We start from the raw sequence: 25894 nt of genomic DNA, 5'->3' as shown, positions 1-25894 counted from the left end.
ATTGATCACAATTTGTAAATCTTTGTTGTAAAGTTCTTCAAAATAGATGAACAACTTGTGATGTCTTAAGAAGGAATTACACTCTTGTCCTGTTTTCTTTTGGTATAGAGACTATTTTGGTGTTAATGGTGTAAAACGTACTTTTTTCCATGATGCTTAGGAAGGAAATTGTTTAACTTTATGGCACAAAGCTTTGTCCGAGTGCCTTCCGTTCAAGCACTCCATCCAGTGGACTGTCTGCTGAAAGTTGTAGCAGACCATTTAAAACAATTAAGCTGGTGCTATTTGCAAGACAAAAGACACATGATTCAATGCCCGTATAACTCACTTGTAAAGGGGCGCTTGTAAAAAGTAAATCCAGAAGTAAAGAAAGAAAAAAAAGAGCACTTTCTTTGTCATAGAAGTACCACACTCTTAAAAAAAACCTTTGCGATGTCTTTCTCATTAGTCTATTTTGTGATAACCCAAATACAGTGTTTTACATTATATTAGTTAACTGAATATCTCAATGAAAAAATGAACTTAAGAGATGTCAAATGAGAGAGACAATCACCCAACAAATCTTCTCTGTTCATTAATATACAGAAAGTGTTATTATTGGATTTTTCAGTTTACATTTGTGTAACAAGCCATTTATTTTTTTAGCCCCTTTTCTCCCCAATTTGGCATGCCCAATTCCCACTACTTACTATGTCCTCATGGTGGCGGAGGACAAGTCCCAGTTGCCTTCTGAGACTGTCAATCTGCGCATCTTATCATAATGCTTGCTGTACATGACACAGCGGAGACTCACAGCATGTGGAGGTTCATGCTACTCTCCGCGATCCACACACAACTTACCGCACGCCCATTGAGAGCGAGAACCACTAATCATGACCACGAGGATGTTACCCCATGTGACTACCCTCCCTAGCAACTGGGCCAAATTGGTTGCTTAGGAGACCTGGCTGGAGTCACTCAACACACCCTGGATTCAAACTCGCGACTCCAGGGGTAGTCAATATCAATACTCGCTGATCTACCCAGGCCCCGCTTTCATTGATTTTTAACAGAATATCGCAATAAAAATTTATAGATTGCAACAAAGAGGGAAAATGAACCAAATCAATATTTTTTGTTTACTAATGTAAGCGCTATATATGGAAGATTTCAGTTTATATGTCCGCAATTTGCTATATGAAAAATCTATTTCTCAAGGTTTCCCTTTCAAAAGGGAAATGCTTATTGAAAGTGCCCTGAAATTCACACATTCAGCCATTAATTTCAATGGCATAATTGTTTTGTTTTAAGTTTTGCACCTATCATCTCAAGATCTCCCTCACAAGGTTGAAGGCATGACCTTTCCTTCTGTCCAAACAGTCTTTAAGACATCAACTCCATGGCAAAGGTGTCAGTGACTGCCCTTGACTTAGTGTGGCGGGATTTATATTCAGTACTGTCATTGGGGTTCCCGAAACAGTAAAGACTTTGCCATGCCCTTTAAAACCCCATCCAGACAAAAGAGTCAGATAAAACAAGTAGCCACCCCTGTACATCTGTTCCATTTGCATGACAAACAAACTCCTTGTCGACCAACGCACTAAGACCGCGTAGTGCGCTGTCTTCTAAGTGGGTTGTCAGTAGTAATTTTATCAGCTTTTGCCCAAAGTCTAGTTGGATGTTGTTATCTTGGACTGCCCCCAGCTTGTCCTATTCATTTGTGGAATCTCATTGGTGTAGTTCAAAAGCTATTGGAGGTTCCCACTTCATTAGCGCTGCGTTTCGAAGAACTGAAGAGAGTGCGAGTACTACGTCTGGCTCTGACAGCTAGTCGAGGTGATAACGGAGAAGATCTAGAGGCAAGGGAAGGGCCGAAAAGGACCATTGGGAACTATATTTTAGGAGAGAAGCCAGTGAGCATTCGCTTTAAAGATGGGACCTGCCATTTTGGCACTGACATTGCTCTCAATGTGGACAGTCACCTCTGCTGTGCCGACTGAAGAAGAGGGTGAGTCTGATTAGACACCTGCACATAAAAACACTCAATTCCACAGTTTTCTTATTATTAGAAAACAACACTTTTTGACTGTTGCATTTATACCGTTTTGAGATATAGCCTATATATTGGTAGTAATTTGGTAATTTAAGTACTGCTGTCTCCCATGCTTTATTTTTCTTTTGAATCCTTAAAGCATCCATCATTGCAGTTATCTATATTTCATTTTAATTTAACATATTCTGACTATTCGTTTGGGGATATACATGTTGCAAATTTCAGTAAAACAATTACTCGTACATGGCATTTTATTTAAAGTCTAATGTTTTATTTTGGTTTTGGAAGGATTTCACCAGTTTATATATATATATATATATATATAATCTTTATTGTGTATTTCTAATTATTTCTTTATATGTATAGCTACATTTTTGTATACATTTTAAAACATTATTCATATTTAAGTCTTTTACAAACACTTTATTAGAGACAATATTCGATCAGTACAATTGCAAGTGCTTGCAATAACATACCACCATATAACCTTAATTATAACCATGCAAATGTTGTTCTTCGGTCTTGTCTAGTATTAATTCTGTTATAAGGTACATTGAACATAGTTTGGTTTGGACACCTATATAGTCTATAGTATGTTCCTTTTGACTGCTCTACAAATATACATTGATTTTTGTTTGATTTTTCATGTAGAACTCAATGAGACTGTCATTTGCACCAATGAACAGATGCAAGTGATCATTCCAAGTGTTTTTTTCCTGAGCAAAGATCCACCTGTTAAAGTAAGTTTGTGCCATTTATTTCACAGAAAACTCAATTATAAGCAATAAATCCTTCTATTGAAATTGATCATCTGTTTTCACTGATCTCAAGATTTGGGATTTGCACCTGAACGATCCCGAATGTCGAGGTGTTGAGGTCGGCAATGACTACATATTCAGCATAAAGACAAACCTCACGGATTGCGGCACCAATATGGTAATCTTGAAATACTGTTTGTCCTCAACAAGACTGAAAGAATATGTTGTGATTAAATCTGTGTATTACCATAAAACCACCTCAGAAAACGAATTCTAGGTCACTAAAACTGGATAAACATACCAAATTGATGTCAGAACACTAAAGACTCTTGAAAAAGTTGTAAACACTTGTTCCATTGAGACAAACTACAAATTGGGTGTCTTTTGCTGTTAGACTTGGCTAGGAAATGTTCCTATGCCTTCATAGATAGAAAGGTGACCACGTGCTGCTTCCATTGCATATGCAAATCTTCTGCCAAACAACGAGAATTAAATGCATGACATTAGCATGCTCATAATTATGTGCATCGTAATGTATGAAAACAGTGAGGGTTTGATTTTCTTTTTAGGGGTCTTTTTCTTCATTTACATTTCTACAATATATGCAGATGCACGGCGTTGTTACTTTCTCTCCAAATTGGCTGTCTAGAGTCTTTTCAGAGCACAGAGGGGAGGGCAAACAGCCATGCGGCTCTAAATTATCCTGATTTATATGGAAATGATCACTGTGTTTTCAGCTACGGTGAATAGGCTGACCATAATTCAGTGCCGTACTTTATACTGCTCTATGCAGCTCGTCTCAAACAGTGGTAGCACAGTCTAGAGGACAAGCTTCACTCTGGCACGGCATAAATCTGTACTTGAGACTGCGAGTAGCATTGAGAGCCTTTCTCAGGCTTCACCAGGGTATTTCTTGTAAAGCCCGCAAAAGGTTAACGCAGCTTTGAGAAGGGACAAAATCCCTCCTTCTCTGCCTTTATTACTTTTACAAGGTTTTTTCATACTTGTCTGTTGAATGTAGGGCGTTTTTTTATAAGACAATGTTGGAACAGAAAGTCATTGGTTGTTGAAATCAGCTGCATTTGAGAATTTGTGCCAGAATGGCAGTTTCCTGCTTTGGATACGTGCAGTATAGATTAAAAGTTAATGTTAACTCTGTTTAGCTTTTGTAGACAAGACCACAATGCTGTGAAGATTTTCTCTAGAGTCTAGACTAAGCGTGAATAAGGAGGTGTGTTTGTAATGGTAAGAGGAATAAATCGGCAATAAAGTTTGTCGTACCGGTTGTGGTAGGGGGCAGTTTGGCCCCTTCAATAGCAAGTTGTTTCCTTTGTTACCTTTTATTGGCTCTTGAATATCAAATACAAGTTTTTTTTTTTACTGTAGGGTTATTATTAAGATTGAAGTTGGACAGACAAATTGTATAAAAAAATTAAGTTTGTCAAGACAAGAGAGCGGCATAAAAGGAACCAGGCCAAGGGTCAGAGAGACTCTGGGTCCAGAGAATGTTGGTGAAGCTAATGTATTATTGTTGCAAAGCTGATGTGTATTTGTGAAGCTGTAAGCGCAGAGCGTGAGACCGTTAATCCCCGCATCTTATCACGTGGCTTGTTGAGTGCGTTACAGCGGAGACGTAGCGTTTGTGGAGGCTTCATGCTATTCTCTGCGGCATCCACGCACAACTCACCACACAAACAACATTATAGTGACCACGAGGAGGTTACCCCATGTGACTCTACCCTCCCTAGCAACCGGGCCAATTTGGTTGCTAAGGAGACCTGGCTGGACTCACTCAGCATGCCCTGGATTCAAACTCATGACTCCAAGGGTGGTAGTCAGTGTCAATACTCGCTGCGCTACCCAGGTCCGAAAAGGTCCATTTAAACTAACTTTAAATTGGCTAACAAACAGTATTCATCCTGCATCATTGGTGATTATGTAATCTTTAAATATAAGGCTGTTTTTAATTTTTCTGTTTTTTCCCAGGTATCGGATGATACACACATCATGTTCACCAACACAATTCGTAACAATGACACAGACGTTATCACCAGAAGTTACGTCAACATCACATTTGGCTGTCGATACCCCGTAAACTACATGGTCCAGCAGCAGAATGGAGAAAATTTGATCCGAGTAGATGTCAGGTGAGCTTTAACCCATTATTACATCACCGCCAACTCTTGTCAGTCTTAATGCATGTGTTATTTTGCTTCAAAGCTCAGTTAGTCTGGGACCGCAGCACTCCTCATATAGTAATGGGTTTAATTATCACTATTTTTCCAAGCTTATAAAAGGCTGAGTCCCACTAATTGTTAGTTTGTATGTAAACGCTAAAACGGATGCTAAAAGTAACAAAAGACTGCCCCGGGATCTAACTCAAGAGTGTCAATCAGTATTCATTGAGCGAGATTTCAGCCCCTTCAATGACCCTTTTTAACATTCTTTGCCCTCGTAGGACAATTACTCTCAATACAGAGGATGGAAATTTCTCAGTCTCCATGCTGCTCTATAAAGATGAAGAGTTCCTGGATAAATGGACCACTGTTCCTTCTCTCACACTTGAGGACAACATCTATGTCAAAGTTTACATGGTTTGTGTTGAAAAGAATAGATGACATTACACACATGCTGTTAAGAGCTTTCGTGAAAGCCGCATTTTCTTTGGATGTAGCATCAAAAAATTGTTTAGAGTGAATGTCTGTGGATTTTTTACATGTGGTAAATGCTGTCTGCCTTCAAGACAAATTAAGTATCTGTCTGTCTGCATATCTGTGTATCTGTCTGTCTGTCATTCTCTCTGCCTATCTATCGTTCTGCCTGTCTATTGGTCTGTCTGTCTGTCTATTGGTCTGTCTGTCTTGGTCGGTCTGTCTCTCTATTGGTCTGTCTATCTATCTATACTGTATTGTTCTGTCTATCTGTCTATATATCTATCTATTGTTCTGTCTGTTTCTCTGTCTGTCTCTATTGTTCTATCTGTCTATCTTTCTGTTTATCTATCTATCTATCTATCATTCTGTCCGTCCATCCATCCATTGTTCTTTCACTATGTCTCATTCCATTTATCATTCTATCGCTCTATATATTGTTCTATTGCACTATGTATCATTTGACAAATCATTCTATCACTCTTCATTTTGTTGTTTTGTTCCATTCTATTTAAATATTTGTTTATTACTGAAAAAGCTTTCTGAACTCTCATCTGGCAGATTCCAGCTAATCTGTTTCTAAGAGTGGCGAGATGCTGGGCCACACCGACCAATGACCCATACAGCAACATTCAATACACCTTCATCAAGGAAAGGTCTGTGGACATAATCAATCAGCGTTTGCTAAAGACCCCATAAAATGGTTTGAATGCAATTTTATTGCTTGTGTTGATGATGGGGATTTTTTTTTTGGTTTTTGTAAATAGCCAAAAGACTTTAGTTTTGGTCACAGCCCTGGTGAACCTTGATTTTCTACATCCTATTCAGTAGTGTCTCTACATTTACATTTATGCATTTGGCAGACGCTTTTATCCAAAGCGACTTACAGTGCACTTATTACAGGGACAATCCCCCCGGAGCAACTTGGAGTTAAGTGCCTTACTCAAGGACACAATGGTGGCATCTTGGTGGTGCTGGGGCTTGAACCCCCGCTCTTCTGGTCAGTGACCCTGAGCCTCAACCACTGAGCCACCACTGCCCCCAGTATTACGTATAATGTATAATTTATAGTAGTATATATTAGGTGCAACAAGTGTTCAATGATCGTGTGAGGGGCACGTTTGCCTCTGCCCCTAGCCAATCAAAAGCTTTCATCATATGGATGTCAACCTTATATGGTCCTCCAAATTTACCGCTCTTGAATGCAGACCTGCGTACTGAACTTCATCTGTAAGTTTTAAAAGCTAATTTTAATCCAATGTGTTGCTGGTTGGATTAGTTCAAGTGCATCGCTCATTTCAATTCTTTGTATGCCATTGCTTTGAGGTGTTGTTGATGCATTGTTTTGTGTTAGATTACAATAACTGCAAAATATTAAAAGTCTTTCATTTTGATTAGTTTTGTAATTCTGTTCATGCAAGTCTGCTCAGCCTTTGATTTGTTTATATCTGGTTTGCTTTCACGGTTACTTGAGCTTATTGACCTAGTTGTGCACGTTTTAGTGCCGTTTTGTGCTGTGATTAAATGATTAGGGATGTTTGTATGTGTGGTATCATGTTCAGAGGTTGTGCTAGAAAAAACTTTCAGCCACTCTGACTCACTGAGTTAGAAAATGAAAATGGATAATTATAGATCATGACTAGGCCTGTCACGATAATTACGTTATCGACTTATCATACGATATATGGACATGACCTCGATATTGCCCATTGTATTTACATGCATGTTTGTTTACATAAGAAGGAATGCAAGAGCGTAGATTTCTCTTGAACATTATTGGGGTTGCAGTGTGAAGCATTTACATGTTTCCATTGATCATGGTATAAATATGGGGGGGGGCAAAAGTTCAGCAAAAATAGTTGTCATGACAGGCCTAACCATAACCGAAATTTTACAAGTACTTGGGCTACATTCAAGGGTTTAGCATCCATTAAGGCATATACCGGTACTGTACATTACAGTGGACAGGCATACACTCACTGAGAACTTTATTAGGAACACTATGGTCCTAATAAAGTTCGCAATGTGGTGGTCTGCTGTTGTAGTCCATTCGTCTCAAGGTTCAATGTGTTGTGCATTCTGAGATGCTGTTCTGCTCACTACAATTGTACAGAGTGGTTATCTGAGTTACCGTAGCCTTTCTGTCAGCTCAAACCAGTCTGGCCATTCTCTGTTTACCTCTCTCATCAACAAGGTGTTTCCGTCTGCAGAACTGTCACTCACTGGTTGTTTTAAAGAAAATTGTCTTTAGACAGTGGCTCAAACAAACAATACAACAAACAAAAATAATTATTAAATAAATAATAAAAAAGACACTGTTGTAGGAGACCTGTAACATATATCTTAACTTATCTTAAAATTTAAATTGCAGTAGGGATAAAAGTCTTCTTATATTTAGCCTATATATTAACACACTGACTTACTGATGCATGCAGTAATGAAACCGAGACCCTCTCTTGAAAATATGAACACAATTGGTCAAAAGTGTTGCATATTACCAAGTGTAAAGGGCTGTTAATAAGCATTTTTACCAATCCTAATACCAGGGAATAAACGTGTGTGTGTGTGTGAGAAAGAGAGAGAGAGAGAGAGAGAGAGAGGTTAAAATAGTTTAAAATTTTGTCGGAGAAATTTCGGTTAATGCAACCCCTGACATGTTAGGTTAAGTGATTGTTTGTGCCCCACCAGAAATAATGAGCCTGAGACGCCACTGATTGAGGTTACTTAGAATGGAAGTGAACGGGGCCAATTTTTGGTGGGTTTAAAGGCAGAGATGTGAAGCTTATAATTTAATAAAATGATTCATTCTTCTGTTAAAACTTGAATTATTTGAGCTGTAAAGTTTAAATCGTTGTGTTTGCGGTGGACAACCATTCTTGGATTTAAATCGTTACAGCATCATGGCAACGAAGTTGTAAAATTGTTTTTAACTTCACACAGAAAAGGTTAGTAAGTGATTTTACCACACTAAAATCATGTTACCTGTGCATATCGTTTACATCTTTTGGCAATACTTTTGAAACAGTGAGGATTTTAACGTTTACAGATTGGCCCCCATTCACTTCATTTATAAGTGTCTTACTGAAACCTCGATATATAAAATAAAACCAGTCTAAATTTTTTGTTGTAAATCAACATTATGCCACAAATGCCGTAAATTGAGCTGAACTTCTATTGAACCCAGAATATTCCTTTAAAGCCAGAAAACTCATATCTTTAATACAGAAATGCAGTTTTCATATATGTGAGATGAATGTTATGACATGGCCTTTGTATAAAAAACTGCAGCTACTTTTACCAAAATAAACTCGTATGAAATCTCATTTAAACAGTGTGAGATATGCTCAGAATGATTTTTGTGGCTAATAACAATTGACCAGTTTTATCGTAGCATTATTCATTGTAGTGCTTACAAGATATTCATGTCGAAACTATGGTTACCATGGTAAATGTTTGCCTACTGGCCATTATAGTGATTTAAAAACAAATTTAGCTTATTATCTCCCCTCCATTGTCCTCCGTGTAAGATACTCTCATTCACTGCTTCATTAGTCCTTTGCTTGTGTTTTAAATACTTCATTCAATGATAATTATCACCAACAGTGTCAAAGGATGTTGTTGAGACACGTCGTCGAAACTGTTGCTAGGGGAGCTGATGACAAATGCAGCCTTAGTCATGTGACGGCAGTCTGAGGCCGTATGCATTTCAGTTTAACAGCTGTGCCTGTCCTTGACAACACAAAGAGTTTCAATGCTTTCAGCAAGGACAAATCTGAAACGTTGTAGTTTCTATGAACAAGACATATCATTCCCTTGAGGACAAGGCTGTAAACACAAATGGCCATTGAAAAACCTGTAGTGGTTGACCGCTAATCTAAATATTTGGGAGGAACACCTGTGGATGTCTATGGTGGTTGTAGCCCTACTAGAGAACAAATATAATACTTACCATCGTTTCCCTTCAAATCAGCTGCCCAGTGTTATCGAATGACCAGACGCTAGCCGTGATGAAGAACGGACAAGGTCCAGAGGCTCTGTTTAGGATCCAAATGTTCAAGTTTGTTGGCAGCTCCTACACAGATGTGTTCCTCCACTGCAATGTCCAGATATGTCATAACACAGAAGGGGTGTGCCAACCTGTAAGTCCCCATTGATGCCTACAAACCTCTGCATGAACATCAAAATTGTCGACGGAAATTTTTTTAATATCAAATATTTAATGCACACTAGAGCATTAAAGAAAATGTTGTTTGATTCAGTATTTTTCAGTGTTCTTACTGGGATAATTCACCCAAAAATGAAAATTTTGGCACTATTTATTCATTATTTACCATCATGTCATTCCAAATATGTATATTTTTTTTTCTTCAATGGAACACAAAAGGAGATATTTAGCAACATCCCAACTGCTCTTTTCTTTACAACAATAGAGTTTGTCAATTCAAAATCACCATAAAAGTGGCCATATTCCAAGTCCATCCATCCATCTTCAACCGCTTATCTTAAGTCGGGTCACGGGGGCAGCTGCTCCAGCAGGGGGCCCCAAACTTCCCTATCCCGAGCCACATTAACCAGCTCTTACTGGGGGACCCCGAGGCCTTCCCAGGCCAGTGTGGAGATGTAATCTCTCCACCTAATCCTGGGTCTTCCCCGAGGCCTCCTCCCAGCTGGACGTGCCTGAAACACCTCCCTAGGGAGGCAGCCAGGGGGCATCCTTACCAGATGCCCAAACCACCTCAACTGACTCCTTTCGACGCAAAGGAGCAGCGGCTCTACTCCGAGCTCCTCACGGATGACTGAGCTCCTCACCCTATCTCTAAGGGAGAAGCCCATTTCAGCCGCTTGTACTCGCGACCTAGTTCTCCAAGTCTTCTGAAGATATACGATAACATTGTGTGAGAAACAGTATGAAACTCAAGTCGTTATTCCTTTTTGCACCTTGCCAGTTTTTCAGCAAACACTTTTATTTTATGGAAAAGAGAAGTCTGGACATTCCTCTAAAAGTCTCCTTTTATGTTCCACGTAAGAAAACAAATCGTATGGATTTCGAATGACACGAGGGTGAGTAAATGATGGCAGAATTTTCATTTCTGGGTGGACTAGCACTTAAAAAAAATAAAAGTTACATTTTTAGCATAGTAATAATACGCTGATAACTTTCAAAAGTCATCTTATTCAAAAAATCTAACAATGCAAAAAATAAACGTCTTGCAATTATTTGATTATTCTCTGCTTTTGATGTCAAACACGCTCATTTACCCGTCTTTACATCACAGAACTGCTCTGTTGAAGATACGTCAGTACGGACACGAAGGAATATTGCATCTTCTCACACGGTCTCATATGGACCAATCAGAAGGCTGAAAGCGAGCATAGAGGACACTAGTCAGAGTAAGTCTTTGACACTCTTGTGCATGTGATCTTTGCTTGTTTGTGTTTGACCAGCGAGTGAAAAATATAAAAGTCCAAATTATGACTGTGGTCAGACCCATTTTTGAATGTCGTCTTGTACATCTCCACTTCAGATGCATATATGCCCTCTGTCGAGACGTTTGTGCTGGGCGGTCTTCTGTTTGTCCTGATTCTCGTCACTGCGGTTTTTGGGAAACTTTGGCTGCAGAGCAGGAACTCGTATCCCGCTCAAGAGGCCCAGCTCACCCTCTCCAACATCCACCATGTCTCCGAGGTGGCCAGCTAACCTTTGATATAGGCTACTGTATAACTCCATATCCATACGCATGCACATACACACACAGTTTTTTATGAAAAATGCTCCGTTTGAAAGTGTTTTCTAAGCTGTAATGCATTTTATGTTAGTATTCCTTCTTTGCTTTTTATTATAAAATAAAGTAATAAAACAATGAAATCATTTTTTTATTCCTGAAAGCTTGCTATGAAAAAATATTAATGTATAGCTATGGTAGACCACTCATGGGATCTCTTACAACATACAGAGGCCCCAAAAAGTATTTGGGCATTTAAGCCACACTTAAAATATGATATAATACTATATAATCAGGGTTGGGAGTGTTACTTTTGAAATGTATTCCACTACAGATTACAGAATACATGCTGTAAAATGTAATTTGTAATGTATTCCGTTAGATTACTCAAGGTCAGTAATGTAATCTAAATACTTTGGATTACTTTTCAGCATTGGTAGATTTTTTTCACTTGTTTTGACTATAAAAACTCTGTAAGACAAAATACACATGTTAAAAATACATTCTCTGTAAAACCCAAATATCTTATGCAGTGTTGTTTCTAAAACAAGCTCAATCACATTTTTTGATATTTTTACAGGAAAACAATACAAAAATAATCATCAAGAATAACATTTTTGCCCTAATATCAAAGGTCTTACTAGACAAATGAAATTATGATCCAACGTGAATTTTCTTGATAAATAAATATGATCGTGTCTGGTAACATGTGCATGTAAAATGGCTAGAAATAGCATTTTAGCTTAGCATAAAGCTGACAATTTACACAAGGTTTTTTCTATTTCTTCTGCTGCAAACTTACTTCAAAGTTCTCTGTCTGCTCGTATGAATGTAACACATCATATGAAAGTGTTTCACTGCTGTTTAAATGCAGTTTGGATCGCATCATTGATATGTATAAATGTTTTCCATCTGAAAGGACTAAATATTAAATGAAACAAATGACAATAAAAAGCAAAGTAATCTCTTCAGTTATCAAAATACTTTTTGAATGTGACTGTATTCTAAATAACAATGATTTAAACTGTAACTGTATTAGAATACAGTTACTAATATTTAGTATTTTAAATACATAATTCGGTTGCATGTATTCCGTTACTCCCCAACCGTGTGTGTGTGTGTGTGTGTGTGTGTGTGTGTGTGTGTGTGTGTGTGTGTGTGTGTGTGTGTGTGTGTGTGTGTATATATAATTGACACTACCGTTCAAAAGTTTAGGGTCACTTATTTTTATTTATTTTCTTCACATTTTAGAATAATAGTAAAGTCATCACAACTATGGAATAATAGAAATGGAAATATAGGAATTATGTTGTGTTAATCCAAAATAAATCAAAACTGTGTTATATTTTAGCATCTTCAAAGTAGTCACCCTTTGCCTAGATTTTGCAGAAATGTACTCTTGACATTTTCTCAACCAACGTTCTTGAGGTTTCAACCTGGGATGCTTTTAAACAGTATTGAAGGAGTTCCCATCTATTTTGGGCACTTAAGTGTCTGCTTTTTTTTTTTTTTTTTTTTAATGATTCGGTCCAAGTCATCCATTACAAAAACGTGTTTAATTTATTTTAAATAACATTTTAGTTTTGTAATTAAATCAATTAATATGTTGGCACAATTATATTTTTGTCTTACAAATTAATAAAAAAAAAATTAAGCATATGTCTTCAGATCAAAAGGTTTTTAAGATCATGAGAAACTTTTCAGGCAAGTGACCCCAAACTTTTCAAAGGTAGTGTATGTGTGTGTGTGTGTATATATATATATATATATATATATATATATATATATATATATATATATATATATATATGTACATAATATATGCGCGTGTTTAGTCTCCGCCCATCTCTGGGCTGCAGTTCAGTTCACTATATTAGCACACAAAAACAAATCAACAGAGAAATAGACAGACAGCTGCAAAAACATCATCCGTTGTTATTATACTTCACTGAACACTAATGGTCGATTAAATAAAGACTTTCCTCCCTACAACACCGAAGACAGATCGACGGTAAGTTCATTTCATGTCTGTTTACATTTACTAATTTCCTCGCCGGCTTTAAGAGAATAGACTCGGACTTTTGTAGAATAATAAAATTGAATACTTTTTTCCACCTAGGATCATAAAAAGCTAAATAACTGTTCGTTAGCCAGATTTAAGTTTATTAATTTTGTGTTTGTGTAGTGTATTATCCATGAATCAACGGCTAGCCTGCTAATGCTAAGGTCTTTTTTTTTTTAAGGAATTAAAACGCCATAATACAAGCATTAAGATGTTTGGAAACAGTGTATTAGTGTTTAGTAATTGATTGTTAATCTAAAAGTTATCATGACACTGTCAGTTAAATATTGACAGTCGTTATATTTCAGCTCAGGAAGAACAACAAAAAGCTATTTCAAGAGCTTTGACAGAGATGATCTGCTGTTCTGCCAGTCAGTGCATGTGTAAAACATGTTTGGAGGTCATGACATATTTAGGATCGGATTGAATTTTGGATCCATTCATGTTTGGGATTATTAGGGTCTAGGGCTGTCAACAGGGTTGAGACACTATTTTTCACTTACTTATAACTAAAATTGTAATTATATTTGAATTCATATTTTTTATATAAATGTTAAAATAAAAATCTAATATATATTTGTAATAATATTAGAATTTTATATACAATTTTAAAGACATTATATCATTTTGGAGGAAATAGATGCAAAACAATATTGATTTAAAGTTTAAACGGGGTGTTAGGTGAAAACTTTGATTTAAAAGTCTGGTCATCGCTTATGTATTATATCTATTTTGTTAGTTTTTTTGTTAACAGATGCACGGCATGACGTGCCAAAAATAGTAGGTATGGGTGATACCACTTTTCTTTTCGATCTTATACCAAGTACTTTTAGGCCAATATCGCCGATATCGTTACCAATACTGATACCTCTACTGAATTGAATTTGTTTGGATAAAATGAGTAATTTTATTATTACTTTTAATTTACGTTCATGTGCCTAAACAGAAAATTATTAGGCTGCTTTGTTTACCCTTTAAAAATGAGTAAGTATAAACCTTAAAATTAACCATAAATATTATTATATGGTTACTATTACTAAAACCAAGTTACCATATGGATACTACAGTAATGTTGTAGTAAAACTATGGTTAATTCTATCAAAAAAGAAAGAAAACATGGTTACAACAATCATGGTTAATGCAATATTACTACAGTAAATTCATGGTAAGTTTTCATAAGGGCATCATTTATTAACGAGGATTGCAGATCATTATCAATGTTTTAGCAACTCTGAATTTAAATAAACCTGTAAAAATGGTCAAACAAGCCCATTATAATACATGTAACATCTAGGTTTGTCATTACTTAGTGTGAATAACTCCAGACGCTGTTTTTCTGTCATTACCTCAGGAAAGCACTGTTCCCTCTTTGAACAAGCGCTCTGACTTTTAGTATATTTTAGCATTTCTGCACATCAAGATGTGTGGAAGAAAAAATAGTTTTGGTGCCATGCAACAATTCGCTCATATAATATTTTTTTCCACTTCTAAGCTTATGAGATGCATTAATATTAATGTCATCTAAATAATAAGATCACTTATTTAAAAAAAATTCAGAATCAATATTTTTATGTGAGGATTGATATTCAGGATACCCCATCAGTATCGGAAGTATCAATACTTTAGTATCGATCCGCTCATCCCTAGCCAAAAGCAGATTGCACCCTATCAAAGATGCTCTCTACACTGGAAGCATCTGCCCCCTTCAGGCAGACAACGGGTGACCCGTTCTATTTCTAATGTGCTTTTCCTGCCAACAAGACAAATGGACGACGAGAGCCTTTTTACAATGTTAGTTTCAACGCTTCCAGCTTACATGGCTTCAAGCCGCTGCAAAGCGACATCACTCGCATCTGATGTAGACAGGGTGTAAGTCCACGAGAGGGCGTAACAAATACATATAAAAATGCGTATATTTTTTTTACTAGAGGTGGACCGATATATCGGTTTTGCTGATAGTTGCTTTTGGGAACTATTGGTAAAAATCTATGCCGATATTTTTTCCCCCATTTTGTTATTCCTCATCAATAAACTTCATCTGGTAAAAAAATATACACATAGAAAGTCTATATCTGGTGATTATATAGGCAATAAAAAGCTTAATTTGGTTTATTCTTACATATAGAGCATTGCACGGTAGCCAAGCCTCTGTCATTTCAAAATAAGTCCCAGGTATATTTACGACTTTCATATAGAAAGTCCCAGGTTATGTACCAAATCTTTTTCTGGTTATTATTGAGATTTCGGTTGCACAATAAACTGCTTTTGGGATTTTATTTATTTTGGACTCTTGTTGCCTCAATGCCTGTGCCCTTCATAGTAAGGAAAGACTATTTTTCATTCTATAAATCAATAAAAAAAATAATAATCTGCCAGTTAATCGGTTATCGGCCATTTCCACCACGTTAGTATCGGTATAAGAAAATCCACTATTGGTTGACCTCTTTATTTATTTATTTATTTTTTTTACTATTGCAAATAGCATACCTGGCTGTTCACAAAAGCGATTTCCATTACTCCATATATACGATTTAGCCAGTTCATATCCTCAAATCATACAAGAAAAAGGAAAACAATAAAAAGAACACTTCAATAAACAGTTGTATGTTAACTTCATGTGCCACGTACCATATACCAGTGCTACGATACCACCCTGGACTCAAGCTGTATGTGCGGTAGTATTATTCTCACATAGTAGTGGTATTCAATATGGTTGTGATGCGGCTAACAAAATGGGATATGCGGGGATCTCGAGACACGCTTTTTCAAATTGAACTCTTTTAACTTGACACCGCGTTTTAAAACTTATAAAGCGAGACACTGATAAGAAAGCAAGATGCAAGGGCCAAAGACCTATTTTTAAGGGGCAGTTTACACCAAACTCGTTTTTGTGTTCATCCACGCTGTTTTGTTTTATTGATTTTTTGTTGTAAATATGCGCCAGATGGACGTCTTTGACCATTGGTCCACATCTCTATTTTTTCAGCTTCTCATGTAGGAGATCTGTGAGAAGATTTTCTGTCCAAGGTTACGAACAGTCTGAATTTATTGTCAGTGCTTGGCACACATCCAAAATTTGAATGGACAGTTTTAGCAGTCATATGAGCATTTTTATTGAATTTTAGTTTGACAGCCCTATTAGGATCATATCATGTGTAAGACCTTTACAAGCATACCATCAATCATTAGGGTCATGTCATGTTTAGGTTCATGTTTTTTTACCAAATCATGTTTAAGACCATTACACTCATGCCATGTTTACAGTTATGTCATATTTAGGGTACTGTGTCATGTTCGCGGTCATGTTTGGGATTTTAAGGTTCGTGCCATATCTGAACTTGGGATGTAGACAGTTAACCAATTAACCGGCATTAAGAGTTTGTTTGACTAATTCACCGGTTGAATAATAACTTGAGAGGTTAATTAAAGAAAAAACGGAGAGGTAATTTGATGGGTTTAACATGTAGGGCGTGTTATGTACACACGTGGACACTGTTAACAAGTAAAGTCTTGTGTACTTTAATGTGTACATGTGCTGTGGGACCATTACGTCTATGAAGACGACATGTTCAAATGCAAATTGTAAAATAGGACTTAAGTAGTTTAGTAGTAGCACGAGTACAGTGTGGTACCATATGAGATTATATGTTTACAGCCCTGCAATTCATTTAAACTGCATGCGGGACGTCAGTGCCTTCAGTGCAGGTTTCCGGGCTTGCTGTCAACCAGTTGTGTGCCGTACTGACCCCTTCCCATGTATAGACAGTAATCAGCCACAACATTAAAACAACCTGCATAATATTGTTTAGGTCCCCTCGTGCCGCCAAAACAGCACCAACCCGCATCTCTTAATAGCATTCTGAGCTGATATACTTCTCACCACAATTGTACAGAGCGGTTATCTGAGTTACCGTAGAATATGTCAGTTCGAACCAGTCTGGCCATTCTCTGTTGACCTCTCTCACCAACAAGGCGTTTCCATCCACAGAACTGCCGTTCACTATATGTTTTTTGTGTTTGGCACCATTCTGAGTAAATTCTAGAGATTGTTATGGTGAAAATCCCAGAAATACTCAAACCAGCCCATCTGACACCAACAGTCATCCATTCGATTATATAATCAGCCAATAGTGTGGCTGCAGTGCATTAATTACATTTTCTCCATTCTGATGGTGAATGTGAACATTATCTGAAGCTCCTGACCCGTATCTGCATGATTTTATGCGGTTTGGCGCTGTTTTGGCGACACGAGGGGGACCTACACAATATTAGGCAGGTGGATTTAATGTTGTGGCTGATCTGTGTATACATGTATGTTGATTAGTTTATGAAATAAAAGAAGAAATATACAGTTATTGTTAATGTAATATACTATTGTTAAATATGCACATCTGTCATTTGAGCCTGTTTTGTTTCTGCCAGTATAGACCTTTTCATGCCTGTTTAGTCACTTGTTTGGTTAATGGCTAATCGGTTAACCAGTTAATAACCTGTTATGCTAGTGGTTAACCGGTTAAAAGAATTTGCCAAAATTTGCATCCTTAGTCTGAACATGTTTGTTTTCTTGTTGTAATTATCAGCAGTTGCTTGTGCAACCATGCCACATTACTTTGGCATTGCACATGAGCACTGTACCAAACACCTGAGTGATTCAAAACATCATCAAATGTGTTTTGCAGTGTCTAGGTACACCTCTTTCAAAAGAAGCCATCACAAGACACATGGGAGTCCAACACGCAGGCATTGTACACAGACATTTCACAATGTTTACACCCAGCTGGTATTTTGAGGTCTATGTTGAAAGTCAACTTGATCATTTAAAGCTTACACCACAGTGTGACCCCCCCCTCTCCCTAACCCACTCAAATGGTTCGCATTTAGGTCATGCCTACTGAGTTCAACTGCACATTTCTAGCCAAGCCCTATCATGATGGAGAGAGAAGCTTCTTGAATGACTGTGCAGTATTTATCCAATATGGAAATGTTTCTTTTGAATGAAAGCCATGAATGATGCCTGTAACATACTCCTCAAAAACACAGGCTCGTGTTCCTTTTGAATCTTCTAAGAAATGGTGGGGTGTGCAACCATGTGACATAAGGAAAGTTGTGAAATGCAATGTAATTTTTTTGTGATTTGTTAAATGTACTGCAAATGGGCAGCGGTGTCTGATTTACGTTTACCCTTTTAAGAGCCAGTGGGGACTTTCCAAACGAGTAGTGGACTTAGTTGTTAAGCCGTGCAATGTGTTGTATCTAAAGGTGTCACACATGTTGGTCCAAAATAAGATTGTGATATTAACCTTTGTGTGACCAGGCCTATTTCAAAACCAGAATAAACACTTCACTTTCACTGAATCGCCAGACTTGAATTATGCAGTAGTGATTAGGTCTAATTTTTTTTTTTTCTATTCTTTTACAGAGTTTGGAATAGCATAGCCTCTTTGAATTAAGAAAGCCATTCATATTTGCAATGGAAGGCCTTCATCTCCATTGCCTGAACTGTGTGAACCAACGATGTATGATAAGACCAGAGGCTAGCATTTCCTGTGACCTCATGGGTTGCCCTCTTGTGTGTGGGGCTGTTTTTCACTCATGTAAACTGAATGAACACCGTTTACTGTGCCTTTATGAAAGAGTGCCATGTCTGAACTGTGGATTTGGATGTCCATTTACCATTGCCAGGGTCAAAATGGCACAGCACCTTGAAACATGCCCAGCCAGCATTGTGTGTTGCACTATGGAATGGAATCGATGGCCGGTAAGTTATGCAGATAGCAAGTCCTACGAGAACTTGAGTAAAGATGTTTATGATGTGGAGCAGCTTGACATGGCTTTGGCCCTACAGGATCAACGAATGTTACTGGAATCTCTTAAAGTTGCAACCACTGTGTCAAAAATTGTCAAAGAGCAAAATCAGGAAAATGAAAGGATGAACTCCATCCCACAGGAGTCGGATACGGATAATGAATTGATCAGAATGGATGAGGAACTGTACAGTCAGCCGTACATTGCTTCTGTTGAAAACAGTAGAGCTTTAGCAGAAACTTTGGACATTCTCAGTAGTGCAAATAATATTAACTTGATTGTAGATGATGGCAATGGTGAGGAAGAGAATGGAATTTGCAACAAATTCAGTAATGGAGATGGGGACCCTACGAATGATGGCTTGAAGGAAAGTGACACAGATTCAGACTCTGAGTTGGGAGCTGTTGGTGGAGCTGACTGTCCTTTTCCTTTACCTGAAGAAGAAGATGATTGGTTAGAAAACAGTGGATATGGTGAGTCTTCTGAAGAAGAAGAGGAAGTGAACGGTGGGATAGAACTCAAAGGATATCATGATGAAGGGGATGATGACAACCAGGTCAAACTTAAAAGGGTTCTTCTGGAACGAGCTGCAAGGATCAATGGTTCCTCCAATGTTAGGCAAGTGTCGCCTCCTCTTTCCATGCCTATTGTAGCACCGGAGCCAGAAATGGCCCCTTTGCCCCAACTACCTCTCCCTTTGCCCATCCCTTTGCCTAACCAGATGCACAACAATGTTCTGCACCATATGCCTTTTAGAATTGAAGACCAATGGTTGCAGCGCAAATTGGAGAACCTCCAGGTACTCAGGGGCATGAGTTTGTTTACAATCAATGGGCGAATGACTCTGTTTTCTGACCCCTATTTATTCAAAGCCAAGATGGAGGATAAGGCAGTGGACACATCGGACCTTGTCGTGGCAGATGATCCAATGGGCCTGCATGGCATTGACCTCATTACCGCTGCCTTGCTCTTCTGTTTGGGTGACTCGCCTGGGGGCAGGGGCATCTCGGACAGCCGTTTTGTTGATGGGTATCGCATCAACTTTGGTACACAGACCTTCTCCCTCCCTTCTGCCATACTGGCTACCAGCACCATGGTAGGCGACATTGCCTCAGCGTCTGCCTGTGATCATGCAAGTCCGCAACTATCCAACCCAAGCCCATTCCACACCCTGAGGTTAGACCTGGTTCTAGAGTGCGTGGCTCGCTATCAAACCAAGCAACGCTCCATGTTTACTTTTGTGTGTGGGCAGCTGTTTCGTAGGGATGAGTTCTCCTCCCATTTTAAGAACGTTCATGGGGACATCCATGCAGGTCTGAATGGATGGATGGAGCAAAGATGCCCATTGGCTTACTATGGATGCACATACTCACAAAGGAGGCTATGCCCCTCGGTGCAAGGTTTCAAAATCATCCATGACAGACATTTGGGCTCATTTGGAGTGCAGCCTGGTCTAGAAGAGTGTTCAGATGACCTACTCTCCAGAAACACCTGTCTGTTTGACTCCCACTGTGACCAACTTAGTGGCATGCCATTTGAGTTACTCCAGCATATTGCAAGCTTCCTTGATGGTTTTAGCCTGTGCCAATTGTCCAGAGTGTCTCGCACCATGAGGGATGTGTGTGCCAGTTTACTGCTGTCCCGTGGCATGGTGGTCCTCCTGTGGGTGAAGACACAGCGTGCTGATGGAACCTCATCCTGGCAGATACAAGACAAGGTAATCAAAGTTCAGTTCTATCTACCTGTCTGTATGTCTGCCTGTCTGTCGTCCTTCTGTCTGTCAGTTTATTGTTCTGTCATTCTATCCGTCTTTGTCAATCCATCTATCAAGCATCCATCTTTATGTCAGTCTGTTGTTCCATCTATCCATCATTCTGTCTGTCTATCTATCTAACACTTATCTGTCTGTCTGTCTGTCTGTCTGTCTATCTATCTAACACTTATCTGTCTGTCTGTCTGTCTGTCTGTCTGTCTGTCTATCTATCTATCTATCTATCTATCTATCTATCTCTATCTCTCTATCTCTATCTATCTATCTATCTATCTATCTATCTATCTATCTATCTATCTATCTATCTGTCTGTCTGTCTGTCTGTCTGTCTGTCTGTCTGTCTGTCTGTCTGTCTGTCTGTCTGTCTATCTATCTAACACTTATCTGTCTGTCTGTCTGTCTGTCTGTCTGTCTGTCTATCTATCTCTCTATCTCTCTATCTATCTATCTATCTGTCTGTCTGTCTGTCTGTCTGTCTGTCTGTCTGTCTGTCTGTCTGTCTCTTATCTGTCTGTCTCTTATCTGTCTGTCTATCTATCATTTCAACCATCTATAAAGCATTCATCTCTGTGTGTCTGTCTGTCGTTCAATCCATGCATCAGTCTGTCTGTCTGTATCTGTCTGTCTGTCTGTCTGTCTGTCTGTCATCTGTCTGTCTATCTATCTATCTCTCTCTTATCTGTCTATCTGTCTATCTCTCTCTTATCTGTCTGTCTGTCTGTCTGTCTGTCTCTCATCTGTCTGTCTATCTATCTCTCTCTTATCTGTCTGTCTGTCTATCTATCTATCTCTCTCTTATCTGTCTGTCTGTCTATCTATCTATCTCTCTCTTATCTGTCTGTCTATCTATCATTTCAACCATCTATAAAGCATTCATCTCTGTGTGTCTGTCTGTCGTTCAATCCATGCATCATTCTGTCTGTCTGTCTGGTCTGTCTGTCTATCTATCTATCTAGCATTTATCTTTGTTATTTCATCAATCAATCCATCCATAATTTTCTTTCTGTCTGTTGTACAATCCGTCTATCTGTCTGTATGTCCTTTTAGGAATGTCAAAAGTATCTTTACATTGGTACCAAGTTGGTACTAAAATAAAAAAAAGATGAAACGATACCAGGTTTATCTGTCTCTGTCTGTCATTCTATCTAGCAACTGTCTGTCTGTCTATCAAATAGCTTTTGGTTTTGCCTGGAAACTCCAATATTCATAGTCATAAGTGCATAGATTCAATTGTTTTCAGAATTCATAACAAATTGTTGATATCTTTTGGACTTCAGGTGTGGCGATTCAGTACAGCTTTTGGCACTGTAAATGAGTGGAAGTTTGCGAACATTTCCAGCATGGCGGATCACATGAAGACATGCAAGTTCAACACAGTATCACGCAGGGAAGACGCTATCCCTCTTCCATGCATGAATTTCACGAGAGAACTTACTAAGGAGGGACGCTCACTGCGATCAGTGCTGAAACCAGTGATATAGGCTGGAATGAAATGTGAACAGAAACTGCCCTAATGTTTTCCAAATTGACAGAAGAGGATTACACTTCATTTTATAATATAACATGCCTTATTTGTTTAAATAAACTGTTATAATGTAGACTTTTTTTATAGCAAAGTAAAATAAACCTGAAGCCTCAGCTTATATCTCTTCCAAAATAGTTTTTTCTAATAAACATTGTCTACCTTTTTGATGTACAGATGATGGTTATACTGTCTGCATATTTTGATACAATATATTTGGATATTTTTTTTTTCATTTGATTGCTTTAGATTAGATATATAGCCTCTAGGAACTAGAAACAATGGCTGAATGGTGATGACCAAAAACGAAATAATCGTCTACATTTTGTAATGCAGAAGTTATCAAATAATCAGTGGATCTTAACTGGTTTTTCTTCCGGACCCAGAGATAATCATGTGGCAACACAACACAGTACCATACATAACACATATTTAATATTGTCTGGTAATGTTTTTTTTTTTTTTTGGCATAATTTTAATGTTTTTTTAGGATGGTGTCATGTCAAGCAACCTGTCCATGTTAGCATGTAATGTGACTAGCTTCTACCAGGCTGAATTTGCACCACAATACCATTGAGTTTGATTGGACGTTCAACAACAAAAGGAATTGGAATATTTTGGATATTGGATATTTTCTCCTCTCTCTCAAAAGTTGATAAGCCTATTTATTTGGCAAACTTTAACTGTCTCTTATGGCATTATTTGTTGCATTGTATTATTTGCATTTCGTTTTTTTGCTGATGTCTGTGGCATTATCAGAACATATCTGCAACCCATTTTGAGGTCACGACCCAGTTAAGAAACAATGATTTCTGTCTCCTACATTTAAAAATCTACAAATTTGTCTTTTTTTCATTTTTACCACTCAGCTGAAAATAACATATATCAGCAAATTGTTTTGAGAAGCTTTTATGCCTTTCAGATTTACCAATATACAACTTAGTACTTGATACCCTCACAAACAGCACTTCTACTAGTCATCTTCTGTCTTTTGAAAAGTAAACAAACATTGATTATGTCGGCCAACTTGTTGAATTCCCTGTCAAAAAGTCCTCATTTTCAATGTACTGTATTGTTGACAATTGTATGTCCTGACTGACAAACTTCTGATTTTGAGTCACTGTTCCAAAACCTGCAGGACGGGCACAAGATTGCAGTTGTAGCCTGTTAGGATTTCTGTAGTTGTACACAGTGCATCTGCAAATATACTTCACTGTATGTCAGGGGTTTAATGTGAAACAAATGCCATTATTGAAGGCTTTGTTTGTGAGAAAGAAACTTGAAATGAACTTGTACTTGATTTTTTTGTGATGCTCTTCCAACATTACTTAAAACAAGCCAGTGTTTACGGTTTCTAAAGAGTTTTACCTTATCTTTTCAGGTGTACAGTTACAATGTTTCATTATGATTACATTCTAAAATATTTTCATTTGGAGAGGAAGTAATCATCCATAACTTGTACATTAGATTGAGATGATGCTGTAAAAGAATTATCTGAATTACATGCTTTACATTCTACAGAGAGTTTTTAACAAATGTTAAGTGTGACACTCCTGATATTTGGGTTTAGTTATTCAAATAGAACAATATTCTGAAACATTAGAATTTCGGAATATTCTCCTAGCATCTTCAAACTTTGAAGAGTCATATAATGTTGATTTTTAAGACTCTACCAGTCGATGTGCACCGATATCTTTGTTGAAGTGATTTATGTTTCTCTAAAGGAACAAAATGCATTTTTAAAGAATTGTGAACAATATAAATTTATGTCAATATTACTATATTGTTTTCCTGACATTGTATAGGCCCTATATACATGTATGAGGGGACCTAGGTATTTAAATCAGAGTCTAGGAGGTTGATACCAAATTGCGTTGTTTTTGTTACTTGTTTGGAAATGTTGGTTTATTTACTATATTGTTTGCATTGCACTTTTGTTTTGAAAATAAGCATACATTTAATTTAATGTCACCTCCCTTCGCTCTGAATAAGACTCATGCTTTGGGCATTTATAGCCCCTTATAGTTATAATGTTGTGACATTTGTTGTTTCATATGACCTCATGCATGCTAGCGTTCAAAAAGCTCTTTTTGTGTTGTAAATAATCAAAATGTTTGATGTTTATCTTGGTAAACCAACCTTTTTTTTTTTTTTGTCATGTGTGTCACCATTTGCATTTTGTTAATATTGTTTTAAAAAATTTGAAAGAAGTCCAATCACTGGTGTGATACTTGATCAATAACAAGATGGGCATCCTGCCAAGTTTCATATTTTTTAAATGGTATAATTATGCAAAGCTACAAGAAAAGAAATTGCCTGTATATGAAATCAAACGCTTAAAGGTTGTTCAACCACAGTTACACTAATTGTTTTATATTTTTTACTGTTTGATTATTAAATATAATTAGCAATGAATCAAAATGTATTTCTCACGTGTATGATGATGTGGTTGTTGTTTTGCACTTTGTATTTTAAAATGATAGTTTTTGCCACCAGGTGGTGGTGTTGCAATGTTAATAAATAAAAACACTGATATGACAAGATTTACATCTAATTTTCAGCCTCTACCACAATTTGATTTGGCCTCTGCACCAAAACATACACACAGCAGGTGAAAACTATAATAAATGTCCCAACAGACCCAATGCAGAGGGGCTCATCTGTTTCAATAACTCTAATAGAAATTGCTCCTATAGCAGAGTTCTCAGGAGGGGTGTAGACAAACAGGAATATATCCTGTGCCCAAAATAGCAAGGAACACGTTTCTATAATCTAAACTAATAAGTAAAGCATTGTGGTTTGTATTCACCTGAACATATCTGTATCTATCCATCCATCCATCATCTTATTATTGGAAAGTGTATCTGTTTCAGAAGTCTATCTAATTATTAACATGATGACAAAATCGAGGAAAGTCTTAGTTTATTTCATTACAATGCAGCTTTTCCCAGTCAAATCAACAAAGTTTGACGTTGGCAGTGGCACAGAGGTACAAACATTCACATCATGACCAACAGCAAACATGAGAATTAACATTGCTGCTATACACTAAATGCATAGAATTATCTTGTGTCACATTTCAAATGCACAGAACAAACAATTGTCCGGTTAATGTCATCTTATTATGTCTGTACTATAATAAGAGTACGACATATGGATACACCCTTTAAATATCTCATAGGCTAATAAAAGGTTCGGAGAGAAGACACTCTGCCTTTATGTTTCTTTTTTAATTTCTTCTCGAGCTTTTGAACTGGACGGAATAACATGTTGGACGAAATAAATTAAAATAAAAACGGCAAGAAAAAAAAAAACACTAGATTAATTTCGTCAAGAAAATTACAGCGCTTTTTCAGCCGTGACGTCAATTTGTAGGCGAATCCGGAAGTCTAAATCGTCATGGGTTTATATGGCAGTTTGGGATTTGTGAGTAAAATAAGGTCTGTGGTATACATTACCTGAAGATACTAGGAAGTTTTATTCTATACCATAAATTACACAAAGTCATACCTCAAACTTTAATTTTTAAACTGCCATTTAAATAAAAAAAGTAGGTTGCTAAAGTTGCTA

At 37.4% G+C, this 25894-nt stretch overlaps 2 protein-coding genes across 2 annotated transcripts; both read left to right on the top strand.

Annotated features, from left to right (window-relative positions):
- Nucleotides 1–1817: 1817 nt before the first annotated feature.
- LOC127656782 (pancreatic secretory granule membrane major glycoprotein GP2-like) lies at nt 1818–11185 on the top strand. Its single transcript, XM_052145244.1, has 9 exons — nt 1818–1987; nt 2684–2772; nt 2864–2968; nt 4777–4937; nt 5249–5384; nt 6003–6097; nt 9412–9580; nt 10718–10832; nt 10967–11185. The coding sequence occupies exons 1-9, from the start codon at nt 1912–1914 to the stop codon at nt 11137–11139; spliced, it is 1119 nt and encodes a 372-aa protein (XP_052001204.1). The 5' UTR covers nt 1818–1911; the 3' UTR covers nt 11140–11185.
- Nucleotides 11186–13036: 1851 nt separating this feature from the next.
- On the top strand, nt 13037–24860 carry LOC127657243 (F-box only protein 30-like). Its single transcript, XM_052145951.1, has 3 exons — nt 13037–13175; nt 18646–20748; nt 22080–24860. Exons 2-3 carry the CDS (start codon nt 18697–18699, stop codon nt 22281–22283), a joined length of 2256 nt encoding a protein of 751 aa, XP_052001911.1. The 5' UTR covers nt 13037–13175; nt 18646–18696; the 3' UTR covers nt 22284–24860.
- Nucleotides 24861–25894: the final 1034 nt, after the last annotated feature.

Source organism: Xyrauchen texanus, chromosome 16 (genome assembly GCF_025860055.1).
Source record: "Xyrauchen texanus isolate HMW12.3.18 chromosome 16, RBS_HiC_50CHRs, whole genome shotgun sequence".
Taxonomy (NCBI): domain Eukaryota; kingdom Metazoa; phylum Chordata; class Actinopteri; order Cypriniformes; family Catostomidae; genus Xyrauchen; species Xyrauchen texanus.
This window is presented reverse-complemented; position numbering and strand designations above follow the sequence as displayed.